The sequence below is a fragment of the Orcinus orca genome, chromosome 7 (assembly GCF_937001465.1).
Source record: "Orcinus orca chromosome 7, mOrcOrc1.1, whole genome shotgun sequence".
In the NCBI taxonomy this organism is placed as follows: domain Eukaryota; kingdom Metazoa; phylum Chordata; class Mammalia; order Artiodactyla; family Delphinidae; genus Orcinus; species Orcinus orca.
Genome location: NC_064565.1, coordinates 68,320,787 through 68,344,197, shown reverse-complemented (window position 1 = coordinate 68,344,197; position 23,411 = coordinate 68,320,787). Strand labels below are relative to the sequence as shown.

The 23,411-nt window shown below is 38.2% G+C and overlaps 1 protein-coding gene across 8 annotated transcripts in view; it reads right to left on the bottom strand.

Moving 5' to 3' along the window:
• The window catches only part of UBE2E3 (ubiquitin conjugating enzyme E2 E3), a 104,037-nt gene extending 82,483 nt beyond the window's left edge, over positions 1-21,554 (bottom strand). For 2 of the 8 annotated variants that reach the window (XM_033423674.2, XM_033423675.2), the window contains exons 1-2: positions 17,995-18,213; positions 16,180-16,230 (exon numbers count right to left, since the gene is read on the bottom strand). In XM_033423674.2, coding sequence (XP_033279565.1) covers positions 16,180-16,230; positions 17,995-18,188 — 245 coding nt within the window. In that variant the 5' untranslated portion in view covers positions 18,189-18,213. Of the gene's footprint in view, positions 1-16,179; positions 16,231-17,994; positions 18,214-18,752; positions 19,176-19,252; positions 19,638-19,687; positions 19,827-20,406 lie in introns of those variants that run through there. The other 6 variants (XM_033423672.2, XM_049712593.1, XM_033423669.2 and 3 more) reach the window with 6 other exon arrangements.
• Positions 21,555-23,411: the final 1,857 nt, after the last annotated feature.

Sequence of the window (23,411 nt, the reverse complement as noted above, 5' to 3'; positions counted from 1 at the left end):
GTCTAACTCCAGAGCCCTTTATCTGGGTCAGCTGGACTTCCTGGATGTACAAAAGGACAGTTTTTGCTCGTCTGTTTGTTTTGCAGGCAGGGCGGGGCGGTGGGGGGGGGGGAATCTTGTCTCTGCTTTCCCAATAGTTGGGAATTTTATAGTCACAGTTATTACCTAACTATAATGGTGGCACCTTTGGTTTCCCCCCACCCCTAAATTTAAAAGAACTGTTCGCAAGTATTTTCAACAAATAGAATATTGGCTTTTTGTTAAAGAGAAGCATATTTTATTATTTTAAGGAAAAATTCTCTTCTACTTCACTGTTTAACATTTGAGAGTCAGTTAAAATATACCAAATGGCGCTCAACATCAGGAGCGTTTAGGAAAATGCAAATCCAAACCACAAAGAGATGCCACTTCACACCCACCAGAATGGCTATAATGAACAAACAAACAAATAAACAACAGAAAGTAAGTATGGCAAGCACGTGGAGAAATTCGAACCCTCATACATTATTGGTGAGACAGTAAAGTAGCACAGACTTTGTGAAAAACAGTTTGGCAAGTATACGACCACAATTCCACTCCTAGGAATGTACCCTAAAGAACTCAAAACAGGTATTCAAACAAATGCCTGTACACACAAGTTCACAGCAGCACTATTCACAACAGCTCAAAGGTGGAAACAATCAAAATGTCCATAACTTATGAGTGGATAAAATATACCAAATGCTTTTATTTCATATTGTGTTTCTTTTTTAAAAAAAAAAATTGAAGTACAGTTGATATACAATATTATATAAATTACAGGTGTACAATATAGTGACTGGTAATTTTTAAAGGTTATACTCCATGTATAGTTATTATAAAATATTGGCTATATTCCCTGTGTTGCACAATATATCCTTGTAGCTTATTTTATACATAATAGTTTGTTCCTCTTAATCCCTTACCCCTATGTTGCCCCTCCCCCCAATAACCACTAATTTGTTCTCTGTATCTGTAAGTCTGTTTCTTTTCTTTTTTTTAGTTATATCATATTATGTATTTCTTGAAACGCTCAATAACTTTTCTTCTTTAGCCTACTGTTGTGATATATCAGAGGACTGGGAACTGCCATTCTTCAGTCTTGCAACAAACTCCCTTTGTTTGAAGAGTATTCTATTTTTACAAATTTTTTTTTTAAAGAAGATGTTGGGGGTAGGAGTTTATTAATTAATTTATTTTTGCTGTGTTGGGTCTTCGTTTCTGTGCGAGGGCTATCTCTAGTTGTGGCAAGTGGGGGCCACTCTTCATTGCGGTGCACGGGCCTCTCACCGTCGCGGCCCCTCTTGTTGCGGAGCACAGGCTCCAGACGCGCAGGCTCAGTAGTTGTGGCTCACGGGCCCAGTTGCTCTGCGGCATGTGGGATCCTCCCAGACCAGGGCTCGAACCCGTGTCCCCTGCATTGGCAGGCAGATTCTCAACCACTGCGCCACCAGGGAAGCCCCTGTTTTTACAATTTTAATGCAGGGAAGCCCCTGTTTTTACAATTTTAATGCTCTTTGTTCATCAATGAAATTAGACCATTGTCATTTTGGCAGTACTAGTATCATGCTTGGGGACTTAGGTCATATTTGCCTCAAAACATGTTTAAGGTAGTTTGTCATCTTTTCCTATGCTCTAGAATAAAAGATAACATGGGAAAGAGCTACCACTTGGAAGTTTAAAACATCTTAATTGTAAATCTATAGAGAAAAGTATTTAATAAAAGTATTAAGCATAAATTTTTAAAAGTTATTTTACAAATAATCTAATTCATGTTTTCAAATGAATCATCCTCTGTTGATTATCGTTAAGAGACTGCTGTTGAAGTTTGTTTGTTTTAAATTTTCTTCTTTTTTTTTTTTTTAAATAAAAACATCTAGTAAGATTTAGGGATGTCTCTGGTGCTTTTAGCTAATGCCATCTTCCTCCAAAGTTGCACCTTATTAAGTTCTGATTTACTTTTATTTTCAGCTGTTCGCACTAAAATTTCATGCCCTCATTAAGTCATTAGCTACACACACATACATATACATATACACATGGCTCTAATGATTCTCACACTCCTCCCACTTTTACCAATCTTTTGCATTATGACACAGGCATAAGAGAGTGCACTCTCATAACGTAAGAGAGTGCTTACGTTAAGAAACAGCTAGCCATTAAAAACCAAGTAAGAAACACAACCTTAACTGTTCTCTAGCTTCATAGAGAATAAATGGTATTTCATTATCTCCCCTGTCCCTTCCCAGCTCTCCTCATCCCAACAATGACCCTAAACCTCAGAGCACTATTTCTCAAAAAACTGATTACAGTGTAGCTAGTACGTGAATCCTAGGACATGCTTCTCAAAATGCACATTCTCAGGCCACCCTTGGACTATGAAATTAGAATCTCTGCTTTGGACAATGCTTGATTACAAGAATGTTTTGCTTCACCAAGCCTAACCAGAACACTGCCCACATATAGCATTAGGGTAAGGTAACCCTACAACTTATCATACTAACTGGGATATTTCTGAAAGTGAAAGGAAATGCTATTAACAATTACACCAAGACAAAAGATATAAACCAGGATGTATGGTCAAAGTAGGGTTCCTGTGGTATGCCGCACCTTTGAGAATTTGGCTAGTTTCAGAACTACTTTCAACTTAGGAGTTCATTAACATTATCCTAAAATGTAGTGCAAGAGTATTATACTAAGAGGTGAAAATATAAAGAAACATAAGATCCACACCCAGTTCTGGTGCACAGTTCAGTTAGAAAGAAAGGGCATGTGACAAGAGGCGATAAGTAGCAGAGAATAAATAAGTAAGTCTCTCAAAAGAGAGATATGCAGGAAAGGCTTCACAAGATGTAGGATTTGAAATGGGCCTTAAAGGAGCACTACTGTTTGGTGGATGAAAGCCATTCTATGCAGTGAGAGAAGGTAAACAGAGATGCAGAACCTAGAAACCCATGTTATGCCCAGGGGGTGGGAAACAGACCACTTTTGCCACAGCATAGCTTTTATACATAACAGAAATTAAAAATAAAGATAAGTTAAGAACCAAATGCAGAACATTTTGACAGACACCCACTAAAATTCCTGAGGGAATTCCATAATCAAAAAGCAGCTGTGACACAATGTGGCATGAGTGCCCAGGGGAAATGAGAAGGGATAAAAGATACAAGAGTGAAAAAAAAGAATAATACCCCACATAAGAGGAAATACTAAATACTTAAAGAAGAGTAATTAGGAGAAAGAAGCGACATTTCAGGGACATCAAAAAGAAGTTGAAAGTAAAAACATATAAGAAGGCAGGCAGTTAAAACAAAAAAGAAATTAAAAATAAGTCATATGAAGAAAACACTGACAGCTAGATTACCAAATAGCTTTTTCAAATAAAACAGAAGAGGAAAAGCCAGATTACAAAAAGATGAAAGAAATACAAGACAGAAAAGTGGAGATGTGGCTACATATATGGCTCAGTAAACTAAAAGATAAATGGGCAGCCAGATAGTGGATAAGAAGAGAAAAGATGACAATTAAATGGGCTTAAAAAAAAACCAAAACTCTCAGAAACAGGATAAGGTTAATAATTGGAAAGAGACTGGAGATAAATGAAAAGTAAAGGTTCAGTTTCAGGCAATGGGCTAGCAGAAAAATCCTGTTAAGAGCAAAGATTTTCCTGTAAATAAAATCAAATTCACTCACAATAAAAAGATCAAAGGAATATACAAAGATACATATTTGCCAGAGAGTGTGTATATGTACACGTTAAGGTCATACAAAAAGCTTAAATTTAATGAAAGATTTCAGAGTTTGGGGGAGGTGTAAAAAAAGTAAAATGCTAGAGGAAGAAAATATCTATTTTTTGCATAGAAGACAATTTCATATGCAGTAAAATCATACACACTTGGTCATGATAGATTTTACATAAGAAGTCTATTACAAATTATACATTACTTAAAGCAATGCTATACAAAAATATTTTTATTACAGCATTATGATTTGCTATCATTATAATGTGGAATCTAGACCAGTAATTTGCAACTGGAAATGATAACCCTTCTTCCCCCCTAGACATTTGGAAATGGGAGGAGTTGGTTTCTGGTGGCCACAATACTGGGAGAGGCCCTTCTAGCACTATGTCAGCGAAGTCCAAGGATGCTCAGTGTCTTCTAAGGCAAAGCACAACCCAGTCCAAAATGCCAAAGTGGACACCAATAAGAAACACTGTAAACAGACAAAGAAGGTCGCTTTTCTTGTGCATTCTTCTTGTATATTTAGATAAAAATGAACAACAAAGTTCATTTTTAAATTTAATTCTTGTGATAATTTGATTCTGATAAAGGTCTTTGCATTCCACCTTAATCAATTTTAATTCAGAACTTAAGAACAGACATAGAGTTCTAATAAAGGAATTTTGGTTATTCTAATGCTAAGACATTGATTATCCCTTGACAAATGAAGATGTGGCCAGGAAAATATGTTATGTTTAAAGCAATAGTTTCAGTAAGTATTCAGTTTTAAAAATAACACCCAGGGCATTGGTTAAGTTGAATAACATACATTTGCATTTTTTTTTACCACCAAATATGTCCATGCAACTTTTACACATCCAAAGTTTCCTAAGGCAAAGCAATTTAAGTTGAAGTTTATTTAAAATTAAGAAGGTCTGTAAGGACTACAGCAGCAATATACTGAAGTACTGCAATGGAATGAAACACAACAAATACAAGTTCACAATGAGTCTGAAAAGGATAATAGGAAACCAACTCATTATTCTGAAAAGGAAGAAAAAAATAAATCTGATAAACAAGGGGAAGAATTAACCACTTATTCTGCCTTCACTATGTAACTCACCAGATTGGTAACCAAATGGAAGATGTGGGTAAATTTCTCTTAAGAGATGTATTCCAATGGCTACCAGCATCACAAAAAGACAATCAGATCTTAAGTGTTTCCTGATAGAAAAGCTCACTACAACCTATAAAGCAGTTTTGTCAAAAGAAAAAAAGGAGGGGGGCTATCAATCCTGAATATGAACAAGCCTCTTGACCTAACTCCCAAATTTACAGGAAACACTGAACACAAAGAAAGATATTATACTATGACTAAGAATGCAATAAGCAAATCCAGACTTAGAAACTCAGCCCTATTTCATTAAATAAATTGCAAAAATGAAAAAGAGAAAGACAAAAACAAAAAAAGAGAGAACTTATAGATTGGAAGATACATAAAAAACATCGACCAATCACAGTGTCTCTACTTTATTTGGATACTGATTCAAATTAGTTGCGAAGAAGGAAGGCAGACATCCCTGAGACATTTGTAAATTTGAACAATGACTGATTCAAGAATTTTGATATTTTTAGATGTGTTAATGACATTGTGGTTAAATTAAAAGAAGTCCTTACCTTTTGAAAATGCACACTGAAATAGCTGTTCTTTAAAAATGCAGATGAAATGATGTCTGAGATTTGCTTCAGTGTAATATGGGAGGGTGAAATGGTTTGGTGTTATAAATGAAACAAAATTGGTCAAACGTTGGTAACTATTGAAACTGGGTGAAGGCTACAAGGGTATTTATCACACTAGTCTGTTTACTTCTGTATATGTTTCAAGTTCTCCATAATAAGTTAATTTAAAAAAATTAAGAAACCTCAGCAGGAGGGAAAAGCAATCATTTGCAACATATTTATTTTCGGGCTTATAAAAGAACAAAATGAATACTTGGCATAGTCCTCTAATGGATATGGGGATATTAAGCATCTGGGAGGATATAACAGAAATGTCTTTAAAAATTTTAAACAGACACTAATGTAAATAAAATAAAGAAAATCTAAAGGTGCACTAGTTAAAACCATCACTGAATTCCACACGGGTCACAAGCATTTAAGTTTGTGTTTAAACCCTTCAAATGCCAGATTTCCCCTCTTTGTGATAGCAGGTAAATTTACTACAAGTATTTACAAATCCAACAAATATTACCAATACCCTTAGAAACAAGTGTGAAACAAAAAACCATAAAGCCAAGGCTTTATGATGCCCTCTATATTTTGTTGTTGTTACTGTTTAAATTGAGAAGACTACAGAAAGCAGTAGGAAGCCATAAAAAATGTGTAGCCACAATCTTCTGAGATTGATTCTCTTGGGGACCCTAAATAAATGGATTCTTGACTTACTAAAATTTAATGTAAAAAAATGATCCATTTGTAAAGGACCTATAAGATGGTAAATGGCAAAACAAACTACAAATAACCACCCTCAGAAAGGGAACGAATGGTGTTTATAAAAAGCGAGTCCCATGGATATAAAGGGAGAATCATCATGATGATTTATAAGTAAAGGAAAATAAAATAAAAAGGTAACAAAATTCATGTTTCCCTAGGCCTTTCACTCAGACCAAAACATGTGGAGCTATACTCCCAAAAGCAATTTCAGACTAGAGATGTCTTTATTTTTCCCCAGACAAGCTAGAAGTTAAACAGAATGACAAAGTATATTTACTCTGGGACAGTGAAGCGGCAAAGAAACTTCAGAATGGCAAAACTGGTCCAAATCCCTCCAAAACAGACAGACTAAACCTTGGACAATGAATGAACAAGGCAATATTGCAGCTCCTTTCAAAGTTTTATCTGTTGCAAATAACCATAAAATTAAAACAATTATTATTTACAACAAGGACCAAACAGGAGGCTGGGATTTTAAAAATTTAATAACTCTAGAAATTTGACCCTCCTGCTATTACTTAAGGTTAATCACATCTAACTGACCATCACATCGAAAACAGGTGCTAAAAACAAGCTTACACTATTTCCTTTTATACCCTTATAAAACTGATGAAATGTCAACAGAAAGAAAAACCTGAAAGCTTTAAATTTTAATTTTAATACAGCATTTAGACAAGATGCAAGACACAGATTTGATTCATAAAATTCATTTAGTTTTATCAATCTAAAATGAACTATATCAACCTAGAAGGTCACACTGAAAACATTAGGTCTGTTTTGCTAAGTGGAACAGTTCCTCTTCCAGAGAGACTCCTAAGAAAAAAGCAAATCTCCATACTATTATCTGGAAATATTTTTGTATAAATTCACAAGTTTAGGAAAAATAGTGTTTAAATAAACTATGAAACGATATAAAACAAGACAAAATTAAGAGGGATCTAATATAAAGCCAAATTTCTATAAAAAGTCAGATCTAGTACCAGTATTAAAAAATAACAAGTGCACATGTTGCTGAGAAATCAGCATTAAAATACTCCTAAAATCCTATGTGATTAGGACTTTTCTCCATAAAGGTAGAAATTCTCATCCATAGATTTTTTTTCCAACTTCAAAGCAATTCATAAACATAGACCGCTTCACAATACCCCAGACAAAAAAGTAGAGGCAGATTTAAAGTCTCATTGCTTTGCCCAAAGAAAAGCCTTACACAAGGAACTACAAACCAGAGAACAAAGATTTGCCTTTTCCATTACGATCGTATTCAATCCCTGACCTTCTTCCTTACAAGGCAAGAGAATAACCAAGAAAGCTGGCAACTTGGGGAATGCTCCTTGAAAAGAAAATGCTTCTGAATGATTTAAAAAGAAGAAGAAGAAAAAAAACTCAAGGTGAGCCTAGCACCCTCAAGCCAAAGAAGGCAACTCTTCTTTCTCCAACTCACCATCTGGACCTCACTTGCCAGGTTCTAAAACCATACAGTATTTTGGATCCTTCAAGAGACTATAAGCAAACAAATGGGATGTACTTATACTAAACATGCACCTACAAACCCTTAAACAACTCTGAATGCTTTTACCCAATTTCTCAAGCAGCAGTGTACAAAAGCAAAAGTGCTTACCTTCACGTAAAAAGTAAGCCTAAAGGGCTTCCCTGGTGGCGCAGTGGTTAAGAATCTGCCTGCCAATGCAGGGGACACGGGTTCAAGCCCTGGTCCGGGAAGATCCCACATGCTGCGGATCCCACATCCCACTTGTTGTGGAGCAACTAAACCCGTGCGCCAGAACTATAGAGCCTGCGCTCTAGAGCCCATGAGCCACAACTACTGAGCCCATGTGCTGCATCTACTGAAGCCTGCACACCCGTGTTCTGCAACAAGAGAAGCCGCCGCAATGAGAAGCCCGTGCACCACAACGAAGAGCAGCCCCTGCTCCCCTCAACTGCGAGTAGCAATGAAGACCCAACACAGTCAAAGATAATAAATAAATAAATGTATTTAAAAAAAAAAAAAGTAAGCCTAAATTTTTGCCCTGGAGCTGTTATGTATATGCACTACATGTGTGACAACTCTCAGATTAGCTTTTGAAATCTTAACAAGAATGATACTTCAAAGGATTGTTTTGGGAATTAAATAAAATAGCATATTAATAGGCACTATACTATGGAATCCAGTAGTGTCAGGCTGGGTGCTCACTTATTCATGAAGTATATATCCTTTGTATATAGGGAGAGAAGTCGATTTCTCACTGAATATCCATATGCTCCCTGACATTTTCCAGCCACCTTGCAGTTGGTCGAGGCCATGTGATTAATTCATGCCTTACTTCCAGACCAAAGCACGTAACAGTCAGCCAGCACATGACCCTCTAGCTATCTTGCCTGGACACATGTTCCAAATGGCAGGGCTACAAGATGTAAGCTGCACAGATCTGAGCCAACACGTGGAAGAGCTAACCAGGAGAGTCCCTGGACCCGAAGAGGACTTCATATAAGTGAGACAAACGTTTATATGTTCATGTTACAAGCTTTCTAGGTTTGTTCGTTAACGCAACACAGCTTAGCAAAATTCAACGTCTCCTTTTACAGCCTAACTGCACTCAAATGCTAGACAAAATGCATACATAAAAATGGCAAGTCCTGAGCTTAGGTATTAAAGGATATCTTCCTTTCTGTGTAATTTTGTATATCCAGAATGAACAGAATGGTTAAAAGAGAATTCTGATAGCAAAGTAGAAAAGTAATCCAATGTACACAGAATAACTTAAAAAGAAACTGATACTTATAGTTTCATCTTAAGGAGAAAAAAATTCTAAAATCAAGAGTCTAAACTTTTTTCTAGTTAAGCACACAAGTTATACAAAAAAAACCAAAAAGCAACAGTACAAAAATAACAACTGAGAAACTAAAAACAGCTATCAGGAAACAGGTAAAAGAAAGAAAAGCTGAACAAGACTTTAAACGTCCTTTCACCATGAGTAAAATAGCTGAAGTCACTTGTGATTGTAACAGAAGTATTATAGAGCCACAATTGCTTACCCGCAATTCTGGAATATCCCAAAAGCTCTAAAAACCAAAGATTAAAAAAAAGTAAGTTTGGAGAAAAATAATTTGGCAGCAACACCAAACATGAACTAACCAAAAACTATCTGTAGTGTCTATTTATCCCCTTAATATGAACATTCATACAATTTGACTGTAGAAATATGAATGTGTTTGATTATGGAGTGCTTCTCCAGATCCCACTGGCGGTGTTACATAAAACACAACAAATGTATCACATTCCCTTTCTACAATCTTAAAATTTCCAAATTCTCAAACATTACTGGCCTCAAGAGTTTGAAATAAAGGACTGTGGACTTGTAACAATAATAGAAGTAAATAATCTCTGTATTGTCTTAATGATCAAAATCAAAATCAAATGAAGAGCATGGCTTTCTAACCTGTTTGTAGTTCAATCAACGTACTGAATCCAATTGAATTTTGATGACTTTCCAATGGTATTTCTACTTGACGATACTTCAATATTCCCAGTAGCACACAGATACAACCAGCCTAAAGCTAAATCATGAGAGGGTATAATTAACTAGAAGGAGACTAGTTAATTAAAAATATGCTGTAAGCATTTCTGGCCTCAATAGACCATAATTTAGCAGGTACTCAAGGTAGCCATTCCTGTAGGTTCACATAAAAAAAACAGACATGTATCAGATAACATAAGATAAACTACAGCACAAGAGTAGTGGGAGATGGGGACACCAACTCTGAGGAAGGTACAGGAGAATGTATTCAGTAGGCATCACTAGTAAGATAGGAAAACAGTAAAAAAAAAAAAAAAAAAAAAACTATGTAAAAATTAAAGAGGCAAGGCACTGGAATAAACATCTACAGCAGGATTTCTCAACCTCAGCACTACTGACATTTTATAGCCCAGATAAATCTTTGTTGGAGGGAGCTGACCTAGGCATTACAAGGTATTTAGCAGCATCCCTAACCTCTACTCGCTAAATTATCAGTAGCAGCCCCTCTTCCCCCAGTTGTGAAAAGTCTCTAGGCATTGCCAATTGCCCCCTAGGCCAGGGTGGGGTGAGGGAATAAGAAGGCAAAAACTGCCCCCAGTTGAGAACTGAGGCAAGAGAAATATTAAAAGTTTAAAGATGTTTATTCTTCTAGATTCTAAAATGCCAAATATACTTCCTGTTAAAAGCAGTATGGGAAGGGAAAAAAACCATTTTCTATTTCTCTAGATCTACAGTGGTTTTATTCTGTTTTTAATCTTAATTTTGTAGGAAAGACCAGAATGGCAGATCAAGTTCTCTGTTATCAATCGGAGCGCCCGGCACTCTAAGGAACAATGACTTGTTGACTTTCTTATAACTAAACATATCCATCTGCTGTTACAGCAACTTATTCAAGGAGAGAAGAATAAGGTACCAGTTGGTTATGTATAGAAAGGAACAAAACAATTTGAGTCTTGCATGCAGCAGCAAAGTAACCATGCAACTTTTTAAATGCACAGTTTTCACACACTTTCTAATTACATTATCTGCACTTAAATTAACAGATCCCTAATAAAAATGTGACCTTTAGATGGGGAAGAATATTATTTTCAATCACATCATTCTTTTGGAAAAAATTTTTAGTCACAACAGATCTGAGTCCTTCTGCTACACTGGCATATATGAGGGAAATAATTAGCTTTACTGTGAATCAATTTCCTTTTATAATAAAAATGGTAACAAAATACCTCTGAATAATCATATTAAAAATTACAATTATGAAAAAGTAAAGAATATATGGGATATATAATAGATTTTCTCCAATCCAAACTCATTGTTTTGCCTGGAATTTCTATTCCTGTCAATCTGACAGACTTCAACTTATTTATTAACTTAATAAATCTTCACATGAAAAGCACTGTGTGAAGACAGAAAAATGTTCAAGACAATCCTTTCAAAGGACTACTAACTCTTGCAGAAGGTAGACAAACAAGTAAATAATTATAGTATATAGTATTAACATACCGGATTCATGTATTGATATTACAGCTGTGCTGAACCAACTATTAGCTTATTGAAAAATAAAACATTTAAAATTATCAGGAATGTCCAAGTACCAAGAAAAATCCTCATGATTTTTGAGGTCTATGCTGATGCCAAAATGTAATTAATTAATAATAAAATAAGAACTACCCTTGGTAGATGACCACAGTAGAGTGAGATGGAAAACACCTTCAGTCAGAGTAGTTCTATACTTATCTATTTCACAAATTGAGCGTCCAACTGAGATTTAATTTTTATAAAAAGGCAATTGCAGGATTTTTTTCCAACAGTTGAAAACAAAAGGACTAGATGATTAATGGCACAATTTTGTTTTATAAAATAGGGTACCTTCACATAGCACACACTGGCTAATATAAACTGGCTAATATTGTTGGCTAATAACAATCAAATGTATAAGTAAAAAAAAAAAAAAAGCAATCTATCCATATGTGTGGGAGGGTTTAAAACCAAGTATTGTATAAGCAACCAACAAAGCTATGTAGATATCACATTATTTTGATCATGACCTGCCTTCATACACCAATTAGAGAAAGCTTCCAAAATCTCTCCCTAGATCAGAGAGAAGGAAAGAATGCTATGTTTAGGTAACGAGTAAACTGTATCAATTCAGAATCTAAATTTTACAAAAACATTGATATAATCTCATTCTCAATACAGTAAAACTACAAATTCCTACAATGGAACATTTAAAAGGGAAAACATACCTATCACCATTATTTTAAAATTTTTTATTATAATTTATTGGACAGTCAGAGCATTCTCTACTGAATTAAGTATCATTAACCTTATGCATATTCCTTTAAAGAGGATATACTATTTGTTCAGCTTTACCCAATGTTCTTAGGTTTATTTTCTTTTTTACTCAAGTTCCAAGGAACTGCTTTTACTAACATCAAAAAAACAGCTGCCTGACATAGTCTCAATAAATAGGTGCGGAGCTGATTAAGATGAAATTATTCCTACAGTCAGATGCTGATGCACTGGAGAAAACGCCAGCACGAGTGAAGGCATACTGCTATAAACTAGCTCTTTAACCATGCTACGGCCGTTTTATTGACCAAGTTTACATTGTTAAAAAAATTTTAAACATATTAATTCATCTAATCCTCACAACAAACTTATAAAGAAGGATATCATTTTAATCTTCATTATACAGATAAGAGACTGAAAGACAGAAATATTCCATACCTTATCTAAGTTAACATAGCTATTAAGTGCCAGAGCAGGGATCTGAACCCAGACAGTCCAGTCCAGTGAAGTTCTATCTTCCCTAGAAATGGTGCAAAGTGGTGGTAATCCTCAAAGGGAGATGGAGCTCATCCAGTTAGACAATTAGGCTTACAAATAAATCAGGGCTTGCCAACTTCTGGTTTAGAACTTAACTGCTTCTCTTAATTTTTTTTTTTTAGAAAGAAGGAAATGAGCAAAACTTGCAAGCATTAGTACCTACTTTCAGGTTTCGCATATTAATACTATAACTTGATACCGTCACACCTCCCTCCCAATAAGGTCTTTCCCACACTCAAAAACTATTTACAAATGTCCCTGAATACCTACTTTAACACAGATTCAATCTGAACATATTAAAGAATATTTTTGCAGAGTATTTTTCTACTTTCTCAGATACAGAAAGAATTAGAGGCTAAGTTCAAAATCCAGCACCTTTCTAAACTTCCGCCACCTGTCAAGTCCTGAGAGGACAAGGACACTCTTTGGATGGAACATAAATGTCTTAATAGCACATACAATTTCCCTTCATTCTCACTGGTGTATCAGCTGTTTATACTCTAATCTGGAATACAGTAAAGAGTATGAATTGAAGGCACTAAATGTCATATCCCTATGTTTAGAATGCTTTGGCCTAAAGCACTCCAATACCTAAAAATTGAAATGCCATCAAATCATTGGAAATAACATTTTATCAAACTTTTATACTATTGGGAGAAGAAATATCAATACTATCAAAATGTATTCAAACATGTTTAAAGCCACACACTTAATTCAGTAATTAAGTCTATCCTATGATCACCCTGGGTGTATACATATTTGACACAGCTATATAATAACTAAAGAATATTTTATTAATTAAACATAGGAAGGAATTTAAGAAAAATCTTAATCAAGTCTGAGTAAGTTTGCTTTTGTTGAGTTTTCTTGTATTCCATTCTACTTTTTCCTGAATGTACACAGACATACTTTACATTTCTTCCCTGAGGAAGAATTAAATGTGTCACGTACTTTGATAAGCTTATAAAAATCATATTCAAAACCATAATGGAATTCTGATTAACTACACATTAAAGTCAAAAGAATTAGGTTTCATAGATTTCAGGCAATATTAATTCACATACTCTAGAATTTATTAATATAGAGTCCCATTTTTAATTAAGACAAAAATTAACAAATTTAAACTGTACGATCATCATAAAGCTAAAATTCTCACCAATGCACCTGTGAATTACAAGAACACGACAAGTATGACACAAGGTAAAAATACAATACAAATTTTAAATTAGCTGTCAAATTCCTAAAATGCCTCCACTAAACACTCACTATTCCAAATTCCTGCTCAAGAACAAGGACTAGATGTTCTTCCACCCAAAAGAATCTGAAGACTTATAGAAAAACACACGAAACTATGTGGGTATTTTACTTGTCCAGCATATGAAGAAAGGCTGTCCCCAAACTAATAAAAAAAACTTCTCCAGTCTCCTACTAAGACTCATATTTTCTGTTTTTTTTCCTTTAATCACTCACACAGTCTCAAAGAAACTCATACATAACAAGAAGCAGAGAACTGAAAGATGTCATTTGCAATAGTTGACAGTGATCACAAGTTGTGACAAGGGAAAGCACAGATGCTGTTTCCAAGTTACTGCACATGGGCAAGCCCAAGGGTTCACTATTTCACTAGCCTAATCACTAAATGTAAAGCATTATTTCATGGACTGAAAGGAAATCTGGTAGATAAAGAGAAAAATAATAACAAGTTAAACTTTCTATCTCCAAGAAAGACTCTACTTCCTCTAAAATAATCGTCAGTGACCTTGTGGAAACATTCCTGGGCTAAACATGTAGAGCACATTTCTTCAGCAACTGCAACACTAAGCTACTCCTCTGAGGGCATCTCACACATCTCTACTGGGTTCGCTAGATTTACACAAGAACACTAGTTTGTGCCATTTGCAGAAAATCAACAAAAACCTTTAAAGAATGTTTGACCTTACATGCAATTTTAAAACATTTAAGACCTTTGAACTGATAGATCTTTACGTCTTTTACAATGAGAAATACCAGAATACACTCTGCCAAGTTAAGTGATTCTTCCAGAGAGCAAATTTAACTTGACCTCCCTAAATGGCTACAGATTTGACACACCATTTAGAAGCCTGAAAGGAAATACTTTGATTTATTTATTCTCTAAAGCAGTGCTGTTCAACAGAAATATAATGCGAGCCACAAATGTAATTTTAAATTGTCTAACTGTATTAAAATGGCAAATAAATTAATTTTAAAACATTTTATGTAACCCAACATATCAAAAATATTAATATTTCAACACGCAATAAATATTTTTCAGAAAATCAGTAAGATATTTTACAAAAGTTCTTTTCTTCATACTAAGTTTTCAAAATCTGATGTGTATTCTACACTTACAGAACATCTCATTTTTGGACTACAACTGAAATGGTCAATAACCACAAGTGGTTAGTGGCTACATTACTGGACAGTGCAGCTCGTAAGCGCTACTTTGAGATCTGACATACCACTATGTTTAAAATTAGTCCACATTCATGTTTCCTTTTTGAACTGAAATGTCTGATTACAAGTATGAGCAAATAAGGATCAGATCACCTTATTGGAGGACCCACTTAACACACATGATAAGAAGCAGTTGGATTATATCCTAGTATATCTCAAGTAGACTTCAGAAATAGGTCTGATCATCACAAGTGAACACAACTTGTAGCAAAAATATAGGTAAAACAAGAAAACATTTTCATATCAAACCACAACACTTCCTTATTTCTAGCAGCCACTCTTGTTCTTGAGTAGGTATCTCCATGCAAATCATCTAAAGACTGGTTTTCTAAGTTAGATGAATTTTGGAAGCCATAAAGTCACTGTTTAAAAACTGAGCACTTTTAAAAAAAATTTTCAGGAAAAAAATTACCAACCAGTTACTATTAATACACCTATACCAACCAACAATCTTAAATTATTCTACATGAGTTTCACTGAAATGACTTCTTCCCACAAATTCCAACTCATTCACTGCTTTTTATACACGAATTTCAAGTACTAAAATTACTAAGAATTTTCCCAAGTAATTAGGCCATTTAATTAAAATGTAAATAATTCCAGCAATGCATTCTCTAGAAAACAGCAACTAAAACCATTAGCTTAGCACGTAAAAAATTTGTCCTTAAGGCAAATTACTGAATAAATCAAACAGAAACAACTATACTCTTGTTTACTGCATTTACATTTTGTAACACCACATTCAGCAATTTCTAAATTTGGAAGGTCAGTTCAGATTGCACACAAGCAGTAACTTTAAAGCTTAGCAAAATTTTAGAAGTTTCTGCAATATACTTCTGAATAAACACAGTATAGAACTATTACAGCAGAACAAAAATCAGCACTATTCATACTAATCCCAGCAAGAAGCACAAAATCATATTCTTAAGTCCAAATTGTATGATACACGCTAAAAAGGTTTTTTTCCACCCAAATTTAATTCACCCAAGACAATTTTTGTTTAATCCACTTGCAAAGCTGAAAAGAAACAAATGTAGCCTCTTCTGCAGCACACATATTCAAGGACAATACATGAATCTCTTGATATTTTTCCACAATTTGAAATTAAAACAAAATTTGTTTCTTACCTGCAGTTAGGAGGAGGATCAAGGGTTATTTCAGCTAGCTCCTTCTGAATTCTGTTAGTGAAATGAGAACAGACAAAAAGGATTTGAGAGAGTCTACAGAATAACCGGGGAATTACACTGCCCTCTACCACCATGCAGTTAAATGCAAGGCTGGCTTCGCCTTCAGTAATGCTAACATGGCTGCTTCCTCTTTGTTCTCAGAGGCATAACCCAAATCCCTTAACAGAAACTTTGCAGCTTTTTTCTCACTTGCTACTATAAATAAGTAAGACATTTACACCTGATTTGAGAACTAGCCCTCCACTAGTACTCAGTAAAGGATATAAAATGTATTTTAAAACACTTTTTACCAAAGAAATTCTCTTTTCAAGCTTATATGCAAATGAGACAAGAAGGGAGGAGGGAAAGCACTAGAATATTTGACAATGACTTCAAGTCACTTTTACCAAGGTAAGAGTTAACAAGCTACTGCAAGTGCACATTAATAATTCTGACAATATTTTATCTGTAAAAAAAAAAAAAACTTTGAAATTTACAAATATTTTTACCAGTGAAAAACTTCCAAAGGATTCTGGCAATCTTATTTAACTGAATCTGTTTTCCTTGACCTTAAGTACAGCACTTAAATTAAATAAATTTGGGAGAAGAGATAATGACATCCCTGAGGTAAGAGGAAAAAACGCAGTCCTTATTTTATTCAAATTTAAAATGCTTTCAAAACTTAAGATGTGTCTAATATGTTCATCAACAAGATTACAACAAATTGAGAATTTTAAATTATCTCAAAGACTGCTGTTATTTCATAAATATTCTCGCTATTAATACTTTGATGTAATAGAGGTGAAAATCCACAGAATATCACTACAGAATGCCAACATTTTATCAGCTTTTATATTTTTTTCTTTTGGTTGTGATCAACAAAAATCAATAAAATGTCGATATTGGTTAATGCTATAGAAGCATTTGATGTATAATTACTAGAAATCATGGGTATTCCACTACTACTACCACTGATGGAGTCCCATTGACAGTCTTTTTTTCACCATTACAGATAACATAAATCAACAAGAAACAAATGATCTTTCACTTATATCCAACAAAATATGTTTCTCCTGCTGTTGAGTATTAACGTGACAAGCATATCCACAAGTTTTAGAGTGAAGAGGAAAAATGACAAAGTTGTCACTCACCAAGTACCACCTAAAACGTAGATGGCTACTTTTCAGTTTTATTTGCCCTCACAAGGACACAGAGCTATATAACCATAGCTTAATTACAAAAAGTAATACCTGGGATGCATGACTTAAAGTAATGTTTGTAAAACTGAAAGGAGATTTGGAGCACAATTTTAAAATCTGCTTTCAAATATAGCCAAGGCCTTGAATTTACAAATTTTCTAGCAAACATGACCATTTCTGATCATTAAGTTTCATGAAGAGACACTGCTGATCTAAGTGTCAATTTCAAGGAAGCCGAATATGACTCATAAAAAGGAAACATCCTCAATGTACCAGCTAATTTGGGTTCACCAAATTTTCCTTGCCAACTCCTTAAACAATCTGTCAGATGTTAGTCCAATCTCTGCTCAAGGACACTCTCACTGAAGTCACCAAAGTACAGAACGAGTTTGCTTAAAAGTCTAATTCTAGGGAGGTGGATTATATGCCACCTAAAGAATGACAACTCATTCAAGTCCAAATAAAACTGAGCGCAAAGGAAATGTTTTCGAACTATTGCTGATATAAAACCAACAAAAGCGTCCGGCCATTTGGAAGACAACCTGACAACGTGCTTAATCCTTTTTTTACACATTACCTTTTAGCACTAGTGGATAACTTAGCAGTGGTTTTGCTAGAGAGTTTTGTGTTTTTCTTCTGCTGGGTGGCAGAAGGTTTTCTTTCTTCTTGTTCTTCAGGCTCTGGAGCGGCTGGGTCTCGCTGGTCCGCATCTGAACTACCACTGCTGGTGCTGGGGCTCTCATCATCGGACCTTTGCCGATCACTGGACATCTTGGTGAAGTTATTTCTTGGAAAACTTTTAAAGAGAAAAGGGGGAAAGAAAGGAAATGTAAGTCTAAGAAATAAGCCAACAGCATTTTCTTCTCTTAATCTTCACCTAAAATCATATTTTAATGAAAACGCTTCAAAAGTGTTCACACATCTCATCGTACAGGAAGGTTACAGGGGAGGTGATGTGTCTCACAACGGCAGCGTTCAGGGCTTTACCGAACTCAAGTTAGAAAACCCACTCACATTTTTTTCCATCCCTTGGACAATCTATCAATTGTCTACTTTCTCAGAAGGCAAGAAACAGATTTGCCAGGGAACTTAGGCAACGAGCATTAATAACATATGACACACTGTAAATAACAGATCTCGCTGAAAAATGTTAAAAAGTCACTAATAACGTCTAAATATTTACACACTGACATTGGTCAAAGCTACCAAATTCCCTTTCCGAGAGGAAAACATACCCTATTAATAGCCCATATGCTTATTTAAGGTGGCGATTCCTCCTCTGAGCCCGTAAGCCTTTAAATACAACACTTAACGAATTTTAAAAAATCAACTAACAAGCTGCTCTGGCCGTTTTCACGGCCAGCAGAGAAGATTCATCCGGCCAAGACCGAGCTGCCACCCTGGGAAAAGCAGAATTCAAACTGCACCTTCTGCAAAGCTCCCCGTGCCATCAAGGTTCCTCGCTCAATTTTTACATCACGGACCGACATTTTGTCCAAAATGTCGAAAAAAAAATTTCAGAAGGAAAACAAACAAACAAACAAAGCCCCAAGAAGTGCAACAAATTTCCGCGCCCGCCGAGGCGAGCCGCGGCCGGCGACGGCGGCCACGCAGCTCCGCGGCCCTTTGTGGGGAGGGCCGCGCGGGGGCCGCGGGCAGCGCTCACCGCGCCGGGCGCCAAGTGATGCGAGCAGCCCGGCCGGCCCCGCCGCGGCTCGCGGACACCGGCGGCGCGGGCTCCCGGCGCGAACAAAGCTGCCCGCCCCCGCCCCCTCCCCCACCGCCGCCGCCGCCCCGGCCGCCCCCCACGCGGCCCCCCGGCCCCGCCGCCTTACCTCGGCCGCCCGCCCGGCCCGCTCGCGCGCCGCTACGATGTGGGGGAGGGAGAGAGAAAAAAACCCTTCCTTAAGGAAATGGAGGCAGCTGGGGGGGGGAAAGGGGGGGGAGGGAAAAAAAGAAGCCGAGGAGGCTCTGGCCGGGGAGTGTGGAACATTGAAAGTCGGAGGGGGTTGTGCAGTGCCGGGCTCCGGCCGGAGGGTGGCGCCGCCCAGCGCCTTCGGAAAAAAGGGGGGGGGGGGGTGGGAGCTCGGCTGGGCGAGGGCGCGAGCTCCCGGCGAGGCGTAGGGGACGCGGGAGACCCCCGCGCACTGTGGCCTCCCGCTGCCGCCGCCCGGCTCGGCTCCTCCCGGCCGCGCAGTCAGCAAGTTCCGAGGCGAGCGCGGGGGGAGGGGAGGGCGCGGCGGCGGCGCGCGTGCTCGCTCGCTGCTTGCCTGGCGGAGGGGCGCGCGCCGCCGGCGCCCGGCGGGCCCGAGCTGTTCCCGCGCGCTCCCGCGCGCTCTCTCCGCGCCTCCCTTCACCCGGGGGGCGCACGCGTCCGCCCGCGCGCGGCCAGGACAAAGAGCGCGGCGGGGACCCGGCGGGCTGGCCCCTGACGCCCTTGGCCGCGGAGCCGGTACCGGAGAAGGCAGGGGCACGGGCGCCGTCTCGCGGGGCCGCTGTGCCGCGGGGTGGCTTCCGGCCTGAGCCCGCCTCCGGAGCGAGGCTGCCCATTGGACTACCCGCCCCCGCAGGCTGGGGCCAGGGTCATCCCCGGGGCTGGCCGCATCTCCTCTCCCTACACACGGGCCAGCGTGGTCCACGGGGCCCCCACGCCTGGGCAAGGGCCCGGGTCGCGTGGACGGGAGTCCCCCGCTGCCCTGGAAGACTGGAGACTAATGGGTGTCGTTGACGAAGCCAGGCACGCAGGCGGAGGAAAGCTGCTTCTTGTCCCCCGTGTGAGCTAAAGGGGCAAGATGGGGTCTTGGGCATTGAAGGAGGAAAAAAGGATTTCGAGACTAGGTGACTAGCCTCTGCTTCTCCTTGGCCCTCAGCCTTCCAAAGAGGAAGGTCCTTCGGATGCTTTGAAAACTTAAAAATTCAGAACAATTATTGAGATGTCCCACTCAAGATTTTTTTAAGTGAAGAGGGACCTTGTAAGGAGGGTTCATACCTGATGCTTTGCTGGATGCCCTTCTGATGTGCCTGCTAGACGCCAGTTCTGGAAAGAGAAGCCCTAAGTGATACTGGGTCAGAATGTCTACACAGAAAAGCTTCAGATGGGGTTAAGGGAAGGTTAGTTTTGTTCTGTCATTCTCTCTTGCAATCTCCAGGTGGACTCTGCAGTTTTTGCCCCAGGCACAAAGTGGCCAGAAGTACAAAAACTTCCTGTTTGCAGCCCAGACCTTCTTCTGCTACTGAGAACTTGCTCCAGTGATGGAGCCCCTAAGGAATTTGGGGATTCCTCTCCCACAAGTGTCAGGGGCAGGGGTGCTGGGAGAATGTGGAGTTCACAGAGGGAGTGACAATAGCAGAGTCATAACATCTGAACTAGAATGAAAGAAAAAAGGAGAAAAAAAGGCTGAGTGAGCCAATATATTTACTTATTTTTCCTCCAAATAGAAAAGTTTTGGTAAATTGTTGCTTACAGTTCTGACGAGTAAGTTACATTTCTGTGATTTTCCAAAGACAACAGTCATTCAGCGAACCTTTCAGAGGGCTATGCCCTAGGTGCTGGACACACAAAATTCACTCATTCAATTACTGTGTGACTCAAGCCAGGTCTCTACTCTGTGCTAGAAGCAACCAGTCCAGAAGGGGAACAGGTCATTAAAGTGTACCAGGTCGATTAGGAGGAAGGACACTCTAGTCAGAAGGAATAGGAAGTCTCAGACAGCATGGTGTGTGTGTTGACAAGAAGTTTCACTGGGCTGGATCAAAGTGTTACCTGTGGAAAGAGCTTGTTAGTGAAAATACAGGCAGAAGTTTCCCCCAACTTTTACACTGTGCTGCTACAGCAAAAGCCAACCAATTTGGAGTTTGGATTTTGCTCTATTTGGAATGGGAAGTTGTGAAAGGAAAGCTATGTATAAAAAAGTGGGATATTTTAGGAAATTTAATATTACATAAGTAAACTGAAGGCCCAATGGCAATTTGCTGATAGGATTAGGGTGGGGCTAGGAGATTGGTAGATAAAGATATTCAGTTGTGTTTGGTAGCATTTTCCATGAAAAAAGAAACAACAGTGGACTGAAAAGCAAGGGAACTGGATTCTAATCTTATTCTATCAAATTCATGTGACCTCAGGCAAGTTACTTTTTTTAAAAAAAATAAATTGTATTAAAAAAATAAAAATAAATTGTATTTATTTTTGTACATATGTATGTATTGGCTGCTTCGGGTCTTCCTTGCTGCGCGCTGGCTTTCTCTAGTTGCAGCGAGCAGGGGCTACTGGGGCTACTCTTCGTTGTGGTGCGCAGGCTTCTCATTGCAGTGGCTTCTTTTGTTGTGGAGCACGCGCTCTAGGCGCGCAGGCTTCAGTAGTTGTGGCGTGTGGGCTCAGTAGTTGTGGCTCATGGGCTCTAAAGCACAGGCTCAGTAGTTGTGGCACACGGGCTTCGTTGCTCCGCGGCATGTGGGATCTTCCCAGACCAGGGCTCGAACCCGTGTCTCCTGCATTGGCAGGCGGATTCTTAACCACTGCGCCATCAGGGAAGCCCAGGCAAGTTACTCTTTCCAGTTAAATCTTTCTTGTATGTAGCAGAAGTGTAAATCCTTGCTCAAAAATTTCATGATTCTTCAATGAGTTTGAAGTCATGGAGTTCCACTCAATATTCACGCAACAGATTACTTAGGAACTACCAAATGCTAAGAAATTGGAGTGAAATATGGGTGCTGCTCTTATTGAGCTCAGTGGGTAGTGGAACAACCAGAAATGTAGACTACACGATGAGAAGTGCTGCATTCAAGGAGTGGACAGAATGAGTGGAGTGTTATTAATTATGAATTAAAAATTAGCAGTGGAATTATTAATTCAGCTTGGGGTTATGCACCATGGGGTGTGGGTCAAAAGAAGTTGCAATGAACTGGGCCTGGAGGGATCAATAAGTGATAATATAGATAATGCTCTGGGCAAAGTACCTGGGACATAATAGGTGTTCAATAAATAGTACTTACCAAATTGTTAAAGTCACCATAAAAAAATGAATGGCTCCATAAGGTGAGGGACATTAGTGGCCTGCCCTCACAGTATTAGGTACTCAGCTACCATTATTCACTTGACTAAAGGGGTTTGTTCAAGAAATTCTTTCCAGCTCACAGCTCTCCTCCAAGGTCATCTGACATCACTATCCTGACCAGAAGCAACTTGTAAGTTATGAATTGTTATCTAACTTGAAGTTCTTCTTCACAGGACACCTGTTTTGTAATTGTTTTATCTTTCTCTTTTTTTTTTTTTTTGCCGTGTCTACCCTTGGAAACAGGGATCATGTCTTATAGGCATTCCTGAGCACATACATATTTCATCTAGTGCAAATTATTCTATGAAGTATGTAATAGAAATTTTTTCCCATATGACCCCTCAAAATAGTACCACAAAGTAGACATCAGCTACCACAAGAAGATTGTTCCCTCTTGGTTTCCTCTTTTTCTCTTCTTGGTATGGGGTCCTTCCAGCTTCTCACTCACAACTCTGAAAAAGGCAGAAGTAAGAGGAAAGATAAAAAATTCAATTGCAGCAGATATTGCCACAAAGACCTCTTCTCTCTTTCCCCCCGCAAATGCTGTGACCAAAAGGAACTGGTCATTACAAGGGCAGACAAGGCAGGACCCAGAATCCTTTAGACTTACCTGGTTTGGGAGTTGCTTTCTCCCATGCCTTTCAATGGGTCTCGATGTTATATAGGTACATGAGTTTGTGTGTGTGTAACCAAGAATTCTACAGGAATATACGTCTGATTTGCTTAATAAGTTTCTGAGTTGAGTGATTATATAAGCTACAGTAGGGCCACAAATCTTTTAAAATCACCCACCATGGCCAACAACATACCTTACACATAATGGATATAGAATACTTATTAATTTGTTTTGTTGATTTCAGAGTGCTTTTGTTTGTTTCCTGCCACACAATAACCTTTCTCAACATCCCTTCCTTTTACCCTTCTTTTTTTCAGGCTGTTT